Source organism: Bolinopsis microptera, chromosome 9 (assembly GCF_026151205.1).
Source record: "Bolinopsis microptera isolate Bmic1 chromosome 9, MBARI_Bmic_1.0, whole genome shotgun sequence".
Lineage (NCBI taxonomy): Eukaryota > Metazoa > Ctenophora > Tentaculata > Lobata > Bolinopsidae > Bolinopsis > Bolinopsis microptera.
Window position 1 is genome coordinate 11,179,039 of NC_087080.1, and position 16,696 is coordinate 11,195,734.

Genomic DNA, 16,696 nt, shown 5'->3' on the forward strand with positions numbered 1-16,696 from the left:
ACATGACATGACATGACATGACATGACATGACATGACATGACATGACATGACATGACATGACATGACATGACATGACATGACATGACATGACATGACATGACATGACATGACATGACATGACATGACATGACATGACATGAATATATACAACAATCTGAAACGTTATTTCAATTTGAAGTTTTACACAAATATATTTCCAGGTTTTATGCACTGGATGCGCGTATGTGGAATATACTTCCCGTGAGTACACCATCACCTCCTCTGGCTCTATCCAACTCAAAGACTCCGGCCAAGTTCTGAATTACCAAAACTACGAGCTGAGAGCCAATGGCACCATCCTTGTGTGCTGGGACACTCCTAACACAAACTCCACCGGTAGTGACACTAAAGCTGATAACAGAGATAAGTGGATGAAGGTTTGGTTCGGGGTCGGCTACTCCCTTGCGCTCATGGTTCACCTGGTGGCTATCAACATGAACCTGTTGTATGGACGGAAGACCACACTCCGGATCTTCTTCATTAACTTCACCACGATGGGAGTTATCTGGAGTTTTGATGCCCTATTGAGCACAGTTTCGTCTGTGTACAGCATTCATGGCCAGTCCCTTCACCTGTATGGGAACCTGGGTACTCTGGCCTGGCTCCTGATCATCAGTTTCCACCTCCTTCTCTCTGTGTCGGATGGAAGTCCTGCAGTCTACTTCAGTGTGGATAACTTGGTTTACTATCACGTGTGTGGATGGCTTGTCCCGTTGGGATGGGTCCTACTTTTCTTCTTGCTCAGCACCTTGAAGGTCAGTGTTTGTTATTCGTTACGTCCTTTGTCCTCTTTTCTTAGTGATGAAGCGGATATGATTATCAACATTAATAATACTCATTTTAAACTAATCTGATCGATATGATTTCAGGTAGTAAGACTAATTTTAAACTAATTTCAGGTAGTTGAGAACGTAGTTTGTTTGACAGATTCCAGACAAAGTCTCCAGCTGAACCAAATCAGTGAAATTCTCCATTTCCCAATCTGGGTTCTTATCGTGGTCGTGTTCTTCCTCCTACTAATCGTCATTGGAACCACAAAACGACTGATGACTGGAAAATCTGGAAAAGTTGATCTCGAAGTTATGGGATGTCGCTTGCAGATAAAGATGATGGTCTTCGTACTGTTTTTGCTTCAAGCCTTTCCGTGGACGATCTCGCTCTGTTTAAAGTACATTGCCGAAGATTTCATGTACCACAATGCTGTGTTTTGTCTCAGTTGTGTGATGGAGGTTAGTTAATCAATATTTATCCTGATCAATTATAATATCAATCTTAAGATTCATAGTTAATTTGTTTTGAAACCAAAAATAATCGGATATCATATTCTTAAAATCTAAAAAATTTTCAGGGCTTCTACTTGATATACATTCTAAAAGCTCTTGTGGACGGCAATCTGGAGAAGCTCAGAAATGATTCAGCTAGTCATGACTCACTTCAGAAGATGGCCCCGTCCCCTAACTCTGAGCTCTCTCACACACCAGACATGAAACCTGCTCTTCCTCCGAAAACGACTCGAGGACCTCGACCTCCACTCTACCAACGACCCATCGATCACAACTACACTCCATTCCCTAGCCGCGATCGCATATTCTACCCTCAGCAGGACCAGTACAGTCACCTCCAAGGTGGCAATCTCGGTGGTAATAGAAACGGGAAGAAGAAGGATTACTACCCAGTGACAAAGTTAGGATCACCTGCATACACTGGCTCCAGAAAAGGGTCACTACCAAACCAAGACCAGCACCAATACATGCCTCTGAAGAGAAGTGAGCTGAACCATACCCCCTCGCAATCACCAGCTGAGGCTCGCTCTAGACAGCGAACTACCTCAAGCCAGGGCTTCACAGTTGTTTCCAATGAACCAGGTTACCAACCAGTCACTCCCACTGACAAGGGAAAACACCGTGTCCCCAGGTCAGCCCATCCGAGTGATCAATCAAACTCTCCGTCCGTACAGTTGACTGGTGGTGAACTAAATGACAATCCGCCACCCTATCGTTTGTGCGATGGGGATTACGCTGAAACCCAGGCTAGTTCCAGCAATGAAGGACATTCATTATCAACTCCGAACTTAAATCAGGTTTCGAACAATTTGCAGGGCCCTCCACCTGTCTACAATCAGTCGAGCACGGAATTCATTCCAGAGGGGGGCAGCGTAGATACTTTTAAATCCAGTTACTGTTAGATTAGATTTTAGCACGTTATTTCTACATTTCATTTTATTTGTTTTACTCATCTGTTATCTTATTTCGGTAGTTAATTCGAATTGCATTTTCGAAAAGCTGACCTACAGTTTTAAGCGATATCATACATTTTATTATTATCACAATCTAAATAATGTGACAGTTTGGTTTGATATTTTAAAGAAAACATGATAGATGTTTCAAGATATTCAATTGCCCTCACAAGATGGTGCATTTGCTGGGATTTAATTCTTTTATCACATCGAGCTCGACTCAGTTCTTTGTTTCAAAACTAAAATAAGATCAGGACACTCAGCTACAAAGCAATAACGTTTCTCAAACTGGCTTTATTGTATACAATTCATTTTCCGTCAATGCAATTCAGGTTCACAGAGACGTAACAATAAAAAAGACCAGAACTGTAGAGAAAGTAAAAATGATGGCAATATTTTATTATGTTCGAAAGAAAGTCTAAATGCAAAGACTTTTCCATGACGTGATGCAATGCCTAATTGCCAAGACTTGGGATCCAACTCTGTTGTACCCGTGATACTTATTACACGTATAACCGCGATAATATATCTGTATATCATCTGATGTCAAAAGATGCAATCGTCGCAATGCATAGGTGTACTTTAAAGTACCTCCCTAAAATAAGAGTGTTAAAAAGTATTTTCACGCCGCGCAACCATCATTAATAACCAATAGTAAAAGTCAACCTTCTGTTTTATCAGTTTTCGTGGAGCGGGTATAACTATAAATTAAAATATAAAATTTGGATAATGATAACTTATTTTTTGGGACATTAGATATGAAGATTTAACGTTGGCTTTGTATGCAGGCTCGGAGAATGGTGAGACTAATAGAACAACACCAGCTCTTTGTGAAGGAAGTCAAATCTCGTAAACCAATCGATATGAGTGCCATTCCTGAGTTACCAGGTATGTGCTAATATCTTTATTTACTGCTTATCTTAAGTAAGGTTTCTATGAATTGAAAATTGACACTTCGAACTAATTTTGATTTTAAGAGATATGCTCATCCAGCCCTGTCTGTATTAATTTTTAGTCTACCAGATCACATATTTAAAACAAAGCCGCACTGTTTGCTATAACCTTAAAGTTGTACCTTTAAGGTTAATATAATGAATTTAATTATATAAATACAACAAAATAATTCCCAAATCCACAGGGTTTGAGCCAGTACCAGTACCTGACTACATGAGAGCAAAACGGCCAGCTCCAGCTGCCCCGCAAGTACAAGTACAGGTTCCCGCAGCTGCATCTCAGGTCTCCGTCAAGGATCAACTCAAGCAATCTACAGCAGATAAAAACATGGAGGTAATTTCTAACCCTTTTGTTTAAGCCTAAGTTTGGCTTGTAGATTCTTCTAGGGTGAGATTCAGTTTTGTCAAACCTAGAAAACTTCCTGTCAAGTCTAGTCATAGAAAGTAGATATTATACACTCGACTTCAATGTCCCAATCTCGCTACAAATTAAAAACTCCACCTCTGTACAGATTTTACTGACAAGACAAGCGGAGTACAAGCAGGAAGCCCTTAAGTTGTACAAGGAAGGGGACCAAGTTGGGGCCAAAAAATGTCTCGGACAGGTACTGTTGGATCAGAAGCTTAGATTCAACCAGTCCCTATTTCCAGAGAGGGAAGTGATGAAATATTATTACATGTATTTTAATTGAAATTGTTGTTAAATCGATCGATTGACATTTGGAGTGGTTATATTCCCAACTTTCCTAGGCTAAAGGATTCGACCAGATGATAGAGGCGTGCAAGAAAGGTCTCCCAGTTGAAATGTCTAAAATTCCCCCGAGTTTGAATGCTCCTCCAGAGCGGCGGGTCTTATCAAGACAGAACACACTGCCTCATGTAAGATTACCAAGATTATTGTTTTTGTAAGCAATTTTGTAGCATTCCACACTAACAAGGTGGCAATTGTTAAGTTACTCGGCAGATGCTAGTAGATTTCAGAATTGGGACTAAACAAGGACTGTGATAAAAACTGGGGCTGGGACTGAGGACTCTATAACCGGGTCTAAAACTGACCTTGCCCTTTTCGAATTACAAAAATTTCACTTTTAAAACCAGAAAACAAATCAGGTTACAATTAAAACGCATCTTGTGAAATAATGATAAAGTATAAATAAATTAACTTGACATAGCTACGTGGAATTCCACCCATAATCTTAAATCACTGAATAAATCCGCTCTCTCATATTATATTCAACATAACAAGAAGAAAATGTTTTGTTCACTAAGTCTCCGCTGGTATCCTAAATAGCCAACTCGTTCACCTCAATCTCGCACTGTTCATCAGCAGGCCGTTCCAGGGATCGTTTCCTAAAGGTGTCCAGACCGATGCTTATTGCGAATGATACCAATGAACATCCTGCCACAAGCCAGCCTCCGAAGGTGTATGTGGTGACCTTCATAACAAGCAGAGCTACCAGGTGACCTCCATAAACAACCAACATCCACGAACACAACCACAAGGTTCTAGCTTTACATTTGTTCTTCTTTGTGTACGGCCTTTTTCCTATGACTCTGTGAACATCTTCAAGTGCTGGTAGCGTAGCTATGGTTACTAGTTGACAGCCGAACCCTTGAAGCGTTATTCCGACATAAGCTAAATGTGGGACAATTCTGTACAGCCACGGGACATACGGACCCGGGAAAGTAAGCATTACACCGATAAAACCAAGAAATGATCCCACTCCCATTACCTTGGTTGCAGAAGCCCAACCAAGCTGCAAAATATACCCTGAAGTTGCAGATCCTGCCATCATGGCCACATAGAAAGTGAACACATAGCTACTGCCTCGGTCGATGGATATATCAAACTCTTCCTTTAAGTAAGGAGTCGTGATGGCTGTTGAGAATCCTTCCAGAACTATAGTTAAACTCTGTGCAAGAATGGGGAAGATGACCAGCCAAGAGAGGCCTCCGGTGGGTTCTACCTCTTCAACTCCTACATGCTCATTCTCTCTTAGAACTTGATCACCATCATGGTAGTCAGCGTGATCCTCAGTATCACTACCGAATGCATTATCTGGTGTATATCCAGCTCTCTTAGATTTGACATACACCGGATCATGGGTCGACGGCAAAGCAATTATGTTGAGCCCCAAAAAAATAATGCTAATCACGCTAATAAACAAAAATGGCATCTGGTAACCGAAGAGTTCATAGACATATCCGCCCATAAATATCGCGCCAGCTCCTCCCAAATAAGAAACAGCTACTTGAAGACCTACCGTCAGTTTGATATGATCTGGAAACCAAGTTGTACAGCATTTAACAGCTGCATTGCTCGTTAGGAAACTTAATGATCCCTGGAAGGTTCGTTGAATGATAAGTATGGCGGTAAGAAGTTGGTTGTACTTCTTTGGCAGCAGTTCGGCAACCCCTTGACCTATAGAAGAATCTTAACTGGAATTTTAATCTCAAGCTGTGTTTTACTACATATGTCTAGCCGTATGAGTTGAATTATTCACGATCTATGATATTGGAATACAATGATATATTGCTATACAAATTATTGTTACTAACCAATACAATTGAGCATGAGCACTGCAAGTAAGAAACACACAATTGCTCTCAGAGATATTTTCTTGACACAGAGGAGGTATTCGATAAAGTCATAGAATAAGTTGAACAGGTAACCAATACCAGGAACCATACCAATTATACCGACTATAATCTTTGGGATCCCTAAAACAAATCTATTAACAAGAATTGCGCCCGTTGTTTCGTTTTGGCGGACGCTAGATTTCCATTTCACATTTACTATAAATTTAAGTATAAGCTCCAATCAGCTCACTTCAATCTTCATGATAATAATATTGATAAATTATGCATCAAATACGGGAAACACTTGAAATTCAGTTCAATTGCCCTAGAACTTAACTTGTATCTGTAATTCAAGAAATTATCAGCAAAGGTAAACTATACTCGTGTACACATCAATACACTACGCGTGCCACGTACAAATTGGGCGTATTACCCAATAGTAATATTATAATTACATGCATCATATACATTAAAACACAGTCGCGCCGTGCATTCATAGATCACAGGCTATCTATACATCACATCTCCGCAAGCAATCCTCGCGCGCGCGCAACTTTTTCGTTGCTTGGTAACGAACGGAACACGACATATATTTGACCCACCTATCTCGTTCTCCAAAATCCACGTTTTTCTGCAAAAACCTCCATTCGTAACCTTTCACTATTGCCTTTTTTCAAAAGGGTGAAAAGGAAAAAATATGAATTGATTAAACAATAATTGACGAAATAAATTTCAGGGGCCGGGGTCAATATCATACGTAACTGTGCAAACGTTTGGGCTTATTGCTCAGTCCCGAAGTGTCCGATTGAAATATTTCTTTCTGATATGACTTGCTATCATCAATCATTCGAGAAATCCCTCATAATGACGATGTTCACTTCTTTCTAATGAAGGTTCATTTTTGCATTTTTCAGATATTTCGAATGATTATTTTTCAGATCATGTTCCACATCTAATGACATATTATTCAATTTTGTAAAAATGGTGTTTCTAGCATAGCATGTTCGCCAAGAAAAAAGCAATTTAATGTTGGTAGCCTCCAAAATCGAATCGAAAATTTTGGCGACCGATTTCTCGAGTGATAGTAGTAACAGTATGCCATTTTAAAAGTTACAAGTCTCAAACATGAAAAATAGCTATGTAATAAGCCACAAGTTTGCACTGTAACTTATGGGCTCCCTCCCCACCCTTTTATATTTAACTTGGACCTTTGCCACAAAGGAGCTCAGTTTTTAGCTCTGTTTTAGCATGAGCTCACCTTCAAGCTTGAAAATACTCACGGTCTTGTTCTTACCTCTAGTTGTGAGATGGGTCACATAAAAAGGCGAAGCAATGTTTACACATCCGTATACAATGAAGTTCTGGAACATAATAGCAGCCAATACCCATGCTCCTTTCCAATGTCCACTTTGCAGAAGCGAAAGTAAGCCCATATTTTGAATCCCTGAAATTCAATCCTGTGAACGTGAATTGTTCAACTAAATCGCTTGACAATAAGTTTCTAGTGGGGTATTGGCCGCACACCAGAGAATACTAAATCGCAAAATTGATTTTTTTCTTAAAATTATTCTCCAAAAAAGCACTACTAACTATAATGAAAAATATATCAATGAAGGAGCAAGCTAGAAGACTTTTCGGTAGATTTTCGAAATGCTTAAACATTAACAATTATCTAACTTTAATACGGCCTCCAATTTTTAATTAAATTACTCCTTACTCCGAGACTACCAAAAGCTGAAAACCATGAATAACCATTGAATTGTCAACTTAACACCATTGGCCTTGGGTTGCAACTTAACAAATAAACCTCCTCTGTGTGAATTGACTTTGGACCTTTGGAATTCAAATTAACACAGAAAGCTTGCTTACTTGATCCAATTTTTATCTCTTCCGTCACGTTTTACCCCAGGTACAACCCCTAGATTTGTAAATTGTTTGAATAAATGATATTTTTCTTCATTCCGATAAATACCAGTCCTGGTTTCCACCACGTGCTCACGTAGCCAGTAATGACTAATGAGGCAGGACAGGCGAAGGATCCCCTGATAATAGCCTTGCTTGCCCTAAGAATATAACCCAAAAGCTAACATATACTACATAATACTATTTCTCAAAGTCCGGCGCCCGACCGCCCGGCGCCCGACCGTCCGGCGCCTAACCGTTATAGTCAGTAACGAACTCTATCTTCAAGCCTGCACTACAATTTCACTAACACCAGCTCTTTAAAGATGAGTGGAGACGTGATAGACATGGGGCCCTCCACCGGAGACGTCGAGGAGATATTTAACCAACTGGTATCTGATCTGGAGCATCAGATCGAGATGTGCAAGACAAACGCTCAGACTTTCCAAAAACTGGGCGATCTGCCGTCTGCTAAACACTACGCACAGCTCTTCCAGAATCAGGGCAAGGATCTAGCTAATCTTAAGGGTTGGTTTGTGGTGTTTTATTCCTTGAATTGCTTGTTGGTCATCCAGGGAGCTGAGACTTATCTTATGGTCGTTTAGTTGTACGGTGTAAATAAAGCAAATCTGTCACATAAAGTTCACTGTACATTCCTTGAAATCATGCCTTTATTCTCACTAATTCTACAAATTCCTTGTTCAATTAATCTCCCTCAGGAATCTACAAACAGAAGAACGGTTTACCGCCGTATCGCTACGAGGGTTGCAAGTTCCCAGTTCTGAACAGCTCCCCTGAGCTGTCAGATCGTGAAGCTGAGATTGTTATTGTACGGTGTCTGAACGTTCCTGTACCTCAGGTATGCAGAGACTCTTTGCTTTTTGGGCTGTAACTCCCTGCCCAAATTCCTGAAGCGGTCAGCTTCAAAGTAAACGATGGGCCAGGATAAAGTCTATGTCTTATTGGTCAGATAGCGTCCACCGTATAAATACAATGGGCGCTATCAAATATCAGCTTTAGGCAAAAAGCTATTTCGTCTAAATAACATACCCAGCGCTGTTCATGAATAATTGGAATTCCTTACAATTTAGGGCTGGAAACCCGAGGATCTGAAAGTTTACGCAACTTGGGAGTTCACTCTTCAAGATAAAACAGCCAAGGGTCAGACTAAATCATATAAAGGTGGCATCAACCCTGATATATTCGAGCAGTTCCGAGTCGATATTGGTGACAGGTAATCTTCATTTTATCCAAGGAGGTTATAAGTATAACTATAACATAAATGTTAATGGAATTTCAGTCAGTATTTCTGTGTTTAAGTTACAGTTTTATCTCACAAATTATTTATTCATTCAGAATTGCAACCAGGGGTGTAGGAATGATTTTCTTCATGAGGTGGCCAAAATCTTAGAGTTTTTCTAATTTAGCACGCGCTTTGGCCACAGCCTGAATTTCAAAAACAGCAAACCGTGTCAAAGGCCTAGCTGAGCAACTTGGCAATAGAGATCATTTTCAAACACAGTTTCAAGAACTATTAAAATAATACGATTTTAAATGCATATTAGGGCCTGCAAGCAGCTCTTGCGAAATAAGTGTAGTTCGAAAAAGGGATGCATATTGTATTCTCTCGAAAAAAAATTCAGGAAATTTGCTTCCAGAATTGAAATCTAGCAATGTGAATTGTGAAATGATAAATCCAGCAAGATTTTGTTGTGCCCATTTAAGGGTCAAAAGAAAAGTCATGCAAATTTTGAAAAATATGCTTACAGTAATATGTCTCACTCTCAAAGAGGGTGCAAGATGCAAAGAGGGAGAATCTGGAACTATTTTTGGAAAATTTGTTTTAAGGAATGAATTCTAGCAATGTAAATTTAGACTACAAGGGGCAAACTGTCTCCTGCTACTTACTTACTTTTTTTAAACACGGCATAAAAGAGTATAAGTAATCAGTAATGTTATCTGAATTTTATAATTGCTAAGCTTCTGAACATGTGATGAATCCTGACATGTATTATTAAAATATGTATTATCAATTATCAGATTTCTGGTTCATGCCAGCTGGATTTACTTAAATTTACTTGAAAATACTGAACACCGTACAGAAGAGTAACCAGCAATGTTATCTGAATTTTATAATCGCTAGGTTCCTGAACTTCTGATGAATCCTGACATGTAATATCAGAATATGTAATATAAATTATCAGATTTCTGGTTCATGCCAGCTCACAGCTGGATTTGCTTAAATTTACTTAAAAATACTGAACACGGCACAAAGGGGTAACCGGCAATGTTATCTGAATTTTATAAATCGGCAAGTATCGTGCAGTTAGACTGCAGTTAGACAGGATAGGCCAAATGAGGCCAAAAAAGTTGGCCCCTTGTCCAGATTTTTGGGGGGGTCGCCCCTCCCCCCCCCCCCCCCCCCCTCTTGTACACCCCTGATTGCAACCATATTCAATGTTGTTTGTTTACGTCTTCAGCTAATTCGTTACGGTTAGTTTTACTATCTTTGATGGACGTTAATATTTCCCGTCATCTCAGGAGTTCACGGTCGTTTGCACGTGCAATAAAGCGCGGGAACGTTAAGTTTACAGCCTGGTACGAGCGAGGGTTCTTAAAGAAACCCGGTAATTGCCCTAATCATGTAATTGATGTTTTGGGACAATGTGAGAGTCTCCACTCAGTTTTTCAAACAAATAGTGGAGACTCTCACTTTGTCCCAAAACATCAATTATATGATTGACCCACTCAAAAGAGCGAAAACAGATTATTAAATTGCCCTAATCAATGACCCCGGTTTTATTTTAAAGATACTATATTTCTTGTTAAACACATTTTCTGCTACAATTTCATGATTTCTGGATCAGAATGTGAAATGTGAATCTCAAATTAATCAATTAAACTTGGAGGTGTTAAATTGGGTAAAGTTAAATAACTTGAATTTATTTACAGGTGAGCTGGGATGTGGGGTGGTAAAGTTAAATAACTTGAATTTATTTACAGGTGAACTGGGATGTGGGGTGGTAAAACTAGCTGACTGGGAAAACTTGGCTGAGGTTCATGAAGCAGTTACTCTCCTGGATGGCAGAAAACAAACTGCTACCAAGTATGTGACAAAGTAGACTAAACTTTCACATAAATATGCTACCTTTGTTGTGTGATTTTATTGGATACTAGTGTAACCCGGCCTTCGGCCGGGATTTCACTGCCGCAGTTAAAAAGGGTAGGAGTAATTACCCGCTGAGTCAAAACCTGCATTAGGTGACCCAATAGTATCTTAAACAATAATCTCATAATCAGTTCTTTCTCGTGGATAATTAAGTCATTATTAGCCATTAGGCACCACATTCCATGATCATAAGGTCCAAACACCGACTATTACACTTAAAGTAAGTAAATTAACTCTTGTTAACTCCGCACCACACCTGCCTATTATATTTGAAAACACGCATAACATTGTTGTATGAACTCTCTCTGCAGCCAAAACAGACCTCAAACACTAACAGTGCCCCTCCCCTAATAAACTTATGGTATAACATTACAGCAAATCTTACCGGGCTAACCCAATTATGTCGCTACTTATGCAGCTACATAATATACATTATACAGTAATGGGAGAGAGAGCGAGCCCGGTAACTCTTGCCGTTCTGCTCAAGCCATTTTATGTAACATTTGTGGTACAAAACCATCATCAATAAACCATTTACCACCGACCGATTTAAAAAACCTTTACCCTTTGGCTTCCTCATAGTTTTTTCGGCACTATACCGAAAAAACCAGCCCCGTAACTCTTACCGTTATCTTGATTAAGGGGGGGGGGGTTCACCCTGATTTTTTTGTGAAACTTGGTTTCGAGATAGCAGTTGACCAACAAACTAGAACCGGTGACCGAACTTTTGAGGGGGTCCCCGACCCCAACCGCCAAACGGTGCCCGCGGGACAGCCACGCCCATATTTGGTCTAAATTAGGCCCGATTTAGCCAAATACCCTGAACATGCCCAAAACCCAGATTTAATGTGCTCTACTTGTAGCTAGTGGTCCCCTGAACAAGTATATGAATTTTCATCAAGATTGGGCAAAAAATGACTGAGTTATGAGCCAAAAACCATATGACCATATTTGGGCATACGCACCAAATTTGATCGATTTTGGCCCATAAATTGGTCAAATATCAATATTTTTGAATGAAACCAACTTTATATGAAAGGTGAGCTTATACTACACATTCTCTGTGATTATCAGCTCAGTATCTACCTAACTGTGGATTCTGTGTTCAAATAATTACAAAAAATGAACAAAATCGTCCATATCACAATGCTGGCAAGCATAACCGTTGCCCTTATATTCACAACACTATGTACCCCCTATACTATTATATCCCCTTTATTGTTTTCCAGGCATTAAGACTCATCGAAAGTAGTTCAGCAGGTATATTTAAGTTCAAAACATTCTAATTCAATGTTAAAGATGACAGGAATAAGAAATAGTTATGTGGAGGTTTTTAAGAAATTTGCGCAAAATACGCGCCAGCATGTTATACGAAATTAGGTAAAAAACCCAAAATCGCCATATTCAGGTGCCTTAAAAACCATGTTAAAATTGAGTTAGAGATCTGAAACTTTGCAGAGCGTCTAGACCTTGTCCAAATCGACTGTAAAAAAAATTTCATGTTGCAGGAGTATCGGGAAGTGGGTTTTCTGGAACCCCTGTTTTACAACAGATTGTCGTGAAGCTATATATATATGTATGTATAGACGCTTTTGCAGTAAATTGTAGCCTACATTTAAGTGTCCGTAGATTCAAAAGTATAAAAGATACAGTCATTTCGAACCACAGGTTTTAAAGATAATTGTTTATACTTTAGTTTACATTATATCGAAAAATAATTTATTGTCATCATCATCACTTGATGACGTCATCAATTTAAGTGTTTTTAAAACTTGATTTTTGACAAAATAACAACTTTTCAAATCGATTTTAAAGCATTAAGGAGTAATTTTATTCAAAATCTGAGGACATTTTCATCTTAGATAATTGTTCAAGCATTCTGAAAATCTACCGGAAAGTTTTCCTACCTTGCTCCTTCATAAAGATATTCGCTATTGAAGTTAGTGCTTTTTTGAAGAATAATTTTATAAAAACACAAAAGTTGTGAATTAGTATTCTCTGGTGTTGGGCCATCCCTTGGGTTGTGGAGCTCAATTTTGCTTCCTAAAGGTCTAAATTGTGTTATAGGCTAATTTTAAAGTTGAAAATTGAAAAGTTGCACACGTGGGGACACGCCCAAATTCATTTAAAATAGCTAAAATCACTGAAAATTGTTATTTTCACGATTTTTACCAACTTTGGAGTCCCGTTGTGATCCAAGTTCTTTTTGAAATCTTCTGAAACTTTTCATGCTTATCAAACTATATATTAAATAACACTATGCAAACATTTATGGTGATTCAATATTTTATGCGCACGCAACGTCCGCTCAAAGTTTGCACGTGCGAAAGGTGAGAATTTTGCTCATTCGTGATTTCGAATATATTCTGCTTTCCCACGATATTTAAATGGCATTATATATGAATTTAATGCCAACTTGAATGAGTAAAAAGTGCTATATTCAGTCTGTTATTGACAGATATGCCTACCTAAACACAAGGAAACGTTTTCAAAGGTAAAATTTCGAAATCGTTGAAATTACCTCCTTATTAAGTTTCGACTGTGTAAATTATCCTGACATTATAATCAAAAAGAGATGATATTTGACCAAAACCCATAATCATGGGTAGAGTGAACCGCTGCCAGTGTCTCTCTTTTCCAAACAAAAGAAAATGATATTAATTTGAGGAACCGTCCGCAAATGCAAATTGATACCGAGAATGAAATCGGTCGCTCGCTTTTCCCATTCATTCACGGCTTACGTATTGTAATAAAGCTTATTGAATGGGAAAAGCGAGCGACCGATTTCATTCTCGGTATCAATTTGCATTTGCGGACGGTTCCTCAAATTAATATCATTTTCTTTTGTTTGGAAAAGAGAGACACTGGCAGCGGTTCACTCTACCCATGATTATGGGTTTTGGTCAAATCTCAGTACGCGATATTTGCAAAACTGATTTCGCTCAAAACAATAGAACTCAATAGGGTTTCAATATTTTTACATGAAATTTTCAGAATCAACGTAGAATCGCATTTCGACCTTATCTCTTGTATTGAAATTTTGAGTTAGGCCTTTAAAAAAATTTGGCGGCCAAATTCCAAAATTTGCCAGGCATTTTTCAGAATTTGGCCGCCAAATTTTTTTAAAGGCCTAACTCAAAATTTCAATACAAGAGATAAGGTCGAAATGCGATTCTACGTTGATTCTGAAAATTTCATGTAAACCAGTAAACATATTGAAACCCTATTGAGTTCTATTGTTTACCCCCCCCCCCCCCCCCCCCCCCCCCCCCCCCCCTTAAGCCGCTCGGAAATTACACACGCACAGACAGAAAACACACACACACACACACATCTTGAGACTAGATTATTAGTATTGATGTTCAGTGTTCTTAACTTCAGGAGTTTGATTTGTCCATTTGATAACCCAATAAGATCTGTATTTAACTTTGGATTTTGCTACCTTATACAAAACTTTTGGCAAAAACCATTACATTTTTTTAACGTTTTAAACTGTTAGTTTCTCGTCTTGTCTAAGGGTAGCCCTCCTCGATAAATAAAAGAATCAATCCTCTCGAATGTTTTACTCTTTATTTGTCGATAATTATAGGAACCATATCTTAAATCAGTTACTCCCCCAGAGTAGAAGTTAAATTGAGGATCAGAGAGCCAGTGGGAGGTGCACAATGCGAGTTCCAGGAGATGAAGTGGCTGGTAATAGGGAGGTCCGGCCGCGCGCCTACCAACCCCCAACCTTCACTTTCAGTACCTAAAAAGGGCAGGAGTGGTGCGTCTCCTAATACTAGAAGAAGACAGTAGTTTCTCGTTAGGGTTTTGGCAGTTTCTAAGAAGCTTATTTTGTACTAATATCTACCGTATCCCTAACCTTAACGTTGTCTACCCTAAAGTCTACCCTCGTCAGTCGGGCTTCTTGGATACTGCCTGTTGTTGTGGGGGACCAGCAGAGTAAAGAGATTTGTTCAGAGCAGGAGTTGGTGTGGGTCATTTAAAACGATTAAATCAAGGCTCCGGTTATTCTGTTGTTTAGATGTCATTTCTTTTGCTAAGTTCTAAAACCAGTGATTTACGAAAAGTATTGGTTTTCTTTGAATGATTAGATTTTGTTTTTAGTTTTACGATATTGACGCAAACAAGAAACAATCAGATAGATGAAAGCTTATGTTTCGGGATAGTAATTCATTTTATATGGTCATATCCAGGGTTGGCTGGACTAAAAATCCATCCGAATTGATAGCAGTAACAACCCTGGATAAATGTATGTTCATGAATATTATTCAATTTCCAAACAGATTACACCAGGAAATGTGTGATGCAAAAACGGTTTACACTCAACGGAGTATTTAATTACTTAACTATATTATTACGTTTTACTTTCTAGTCAAATTACTGTCAATAATCGTGATTTTGTACACTTCTTGATAATTTAATATAGTTTAGTTTATAAAATAAGGTGTTTCTTCGGCTGACTGTTACTACTAAGTCAGGAATGTAGAATTCAATCAGACTATGAAATTGTGAAATAGAAGGTGGTGTAGTACGCTAGAAATGCCTTCGATTTCGAATTCAGCTTGGAGCGGGTTTATTTTTAGCTTTCGAATGATACATGATGTTAATCTTAAGATTTTAACTGAAGATGCACCTTATACCTCCTGTCAGTGGCAATGAATTATATGAAATATGGAATAGGCAATGAATATGGAATAGGTACCGAAAAGATCAATTTACCTGGCACGCCAGTCCCTGTGCGCGGCGCTCTTTTCAAGCTTCCTGAACAGGAGAGAAGCGAGCAAGAGACTAGCAAGTTAAGTAAAGATCAATTAGATTAATTCATGGGAAGAGTTAGTGCAAAAATTATGTTTTGTTGGATTCATTAATATTTCGTTGTTAATATATGCTACAAACTTTTTGTGATATTCCTGTCTCGTTTGATATGTTTAGTATCAGAATTGTGTTGTGTTTACTTTATAGAACAACTGTTCTCAATGTCATGTTAACCCAGCTTTATGGCTCTCTGATTCTCAGTCTCTCACTGAGAAATAGAAATGGCACGGAAGCGCGCAGAGGACATGGAAGTGATTTGTATAAGTGTAGCAGACCCCCCCCCCCCCCCCCCCCCACTGGCGCTGTTAAAAAGCATGTACTTCCCAAATTTCGCGAATTGCAGTAACTTTTTTCAAACTTCATGAATCGAGATCAAATCTTTAGTAGCGTATTCAGTATTACTATATAATATTGTAGATATGCACTTATACAAATCACTTGGAATACCTTTGAAAGATAATCAAAACCGATAATGTCTTATTTTCCCGTGAAAATCACAATAGAATACTATTAGCTTCCTCCCTGTGACCACGTGCATTCTAGTACCCCTTCTAGTCTACTATATAAAACTAAGATTCTCTTTGTATGTATGTATGTCTGTACGACCGCCCACGTGCTTAATTAGATGAGAAATAGGAAGCATAGTTCTTAGTTACCATGGTTGATGGTAATTGGTAACGATGTTGAACGCGCACGTACAACGATTTGCGAGCGACATTTTATCGACTTAGTACTACTACTACTAGTAATTACGTTGACGGATGTTACTCGTCTAAATTTCTTCGAAGTAGCGCGCGCCGCTTTCTTCTCGAAATGTTAGTGCAAGTGCTACGAAGTAGCGCGCGCCGGGCCTGATCATTAACAATGGTCAAGTAATTACGTTGTGTTAAGTACGAGCTACATTTTCATCGGCTGTATTTTCGGTTGTGACGGATATCTTTCCATGCTATGAAAACTGACTACCAAAGAATACTACTATAGCTTCCTTCCGGTTA

At 38.8% G+C, this 16,696-nt stretch overlaps 2 protein-coding genes across 2 annotated transcripts in view; both read left to right on the forward strand.

Annotated features, from left to right (window-relative positions):
* LOC134820431 (uncharacterized) overlaps positions 1-2,489 on the forward strand; it is a 7,222-nt gene extending 4,733 nt beyond the window's left edge. Inside the window, exons 8-10 of the mRNA XM_063830815.1 lie at positions 202-795; positions 940-1,269; positions 1,389-2,489. Of these exons, the coding sequence (XP_063686885.1) occupies positions 202-795; positions 940-1,269; positions 1,389-2,225 (1,761 nt within the window). The 3' untranslated portion in view covers positions 2,226-2,489. The remainder of the gene's footprint in view (positions 1-201; positions 796-939; positions 1,270-1,388) is intronic.
* The window catches only part of LOC134820432 (coiled-coil and C2 domain-containing protein 1-like), a 24,928-nt gene extending 9,102 nt beyond the window's left edge, over positions 1-15,826 (forward strand). Inside the window, exons 6-15 of the mRNA XM_063830816.1 lie at positions 3,065-3,164; positions 3,415-3,563; positions 3,742-3,834; positions 3,980-4,108; positions 8,038-8,239; positions 8,431-8,570; positions 8,803-8,945; positions 10,253-10,338; positions 10,715-10,817; positions 14,501-15,826. Of these exons, the coding sequence (XP_063686886.1) occupies positions 3,065-3,164; positions 3,415-3,563; positions 3,742-3,834; positions 3,980-4,108; positions 8,038-8,239; positions 8,431-8,570; positions 8,803-8,945; positions 10,253-10,338; positions 10,715-10,817; positions 14,501-14,678 (1,323 nt within the window). The 3' untranslated portion in view covers positions 14,679-15,826. The remainder of the gene's footprint in view (positions 1-3,064; positions 3,165-3,414; positions 3,564-3,741; positions 3,835-3,979; positions 4,109-8,037; positions 8,240-8,430; positions 8,571-8,802; positions 8,946-10,252; positions 10,339-10,714; positions 10,818-14,500) is intronic.
* The last annotated feature ends 870 nt before the right edge of the window (positions 15,827-16,696 follow it).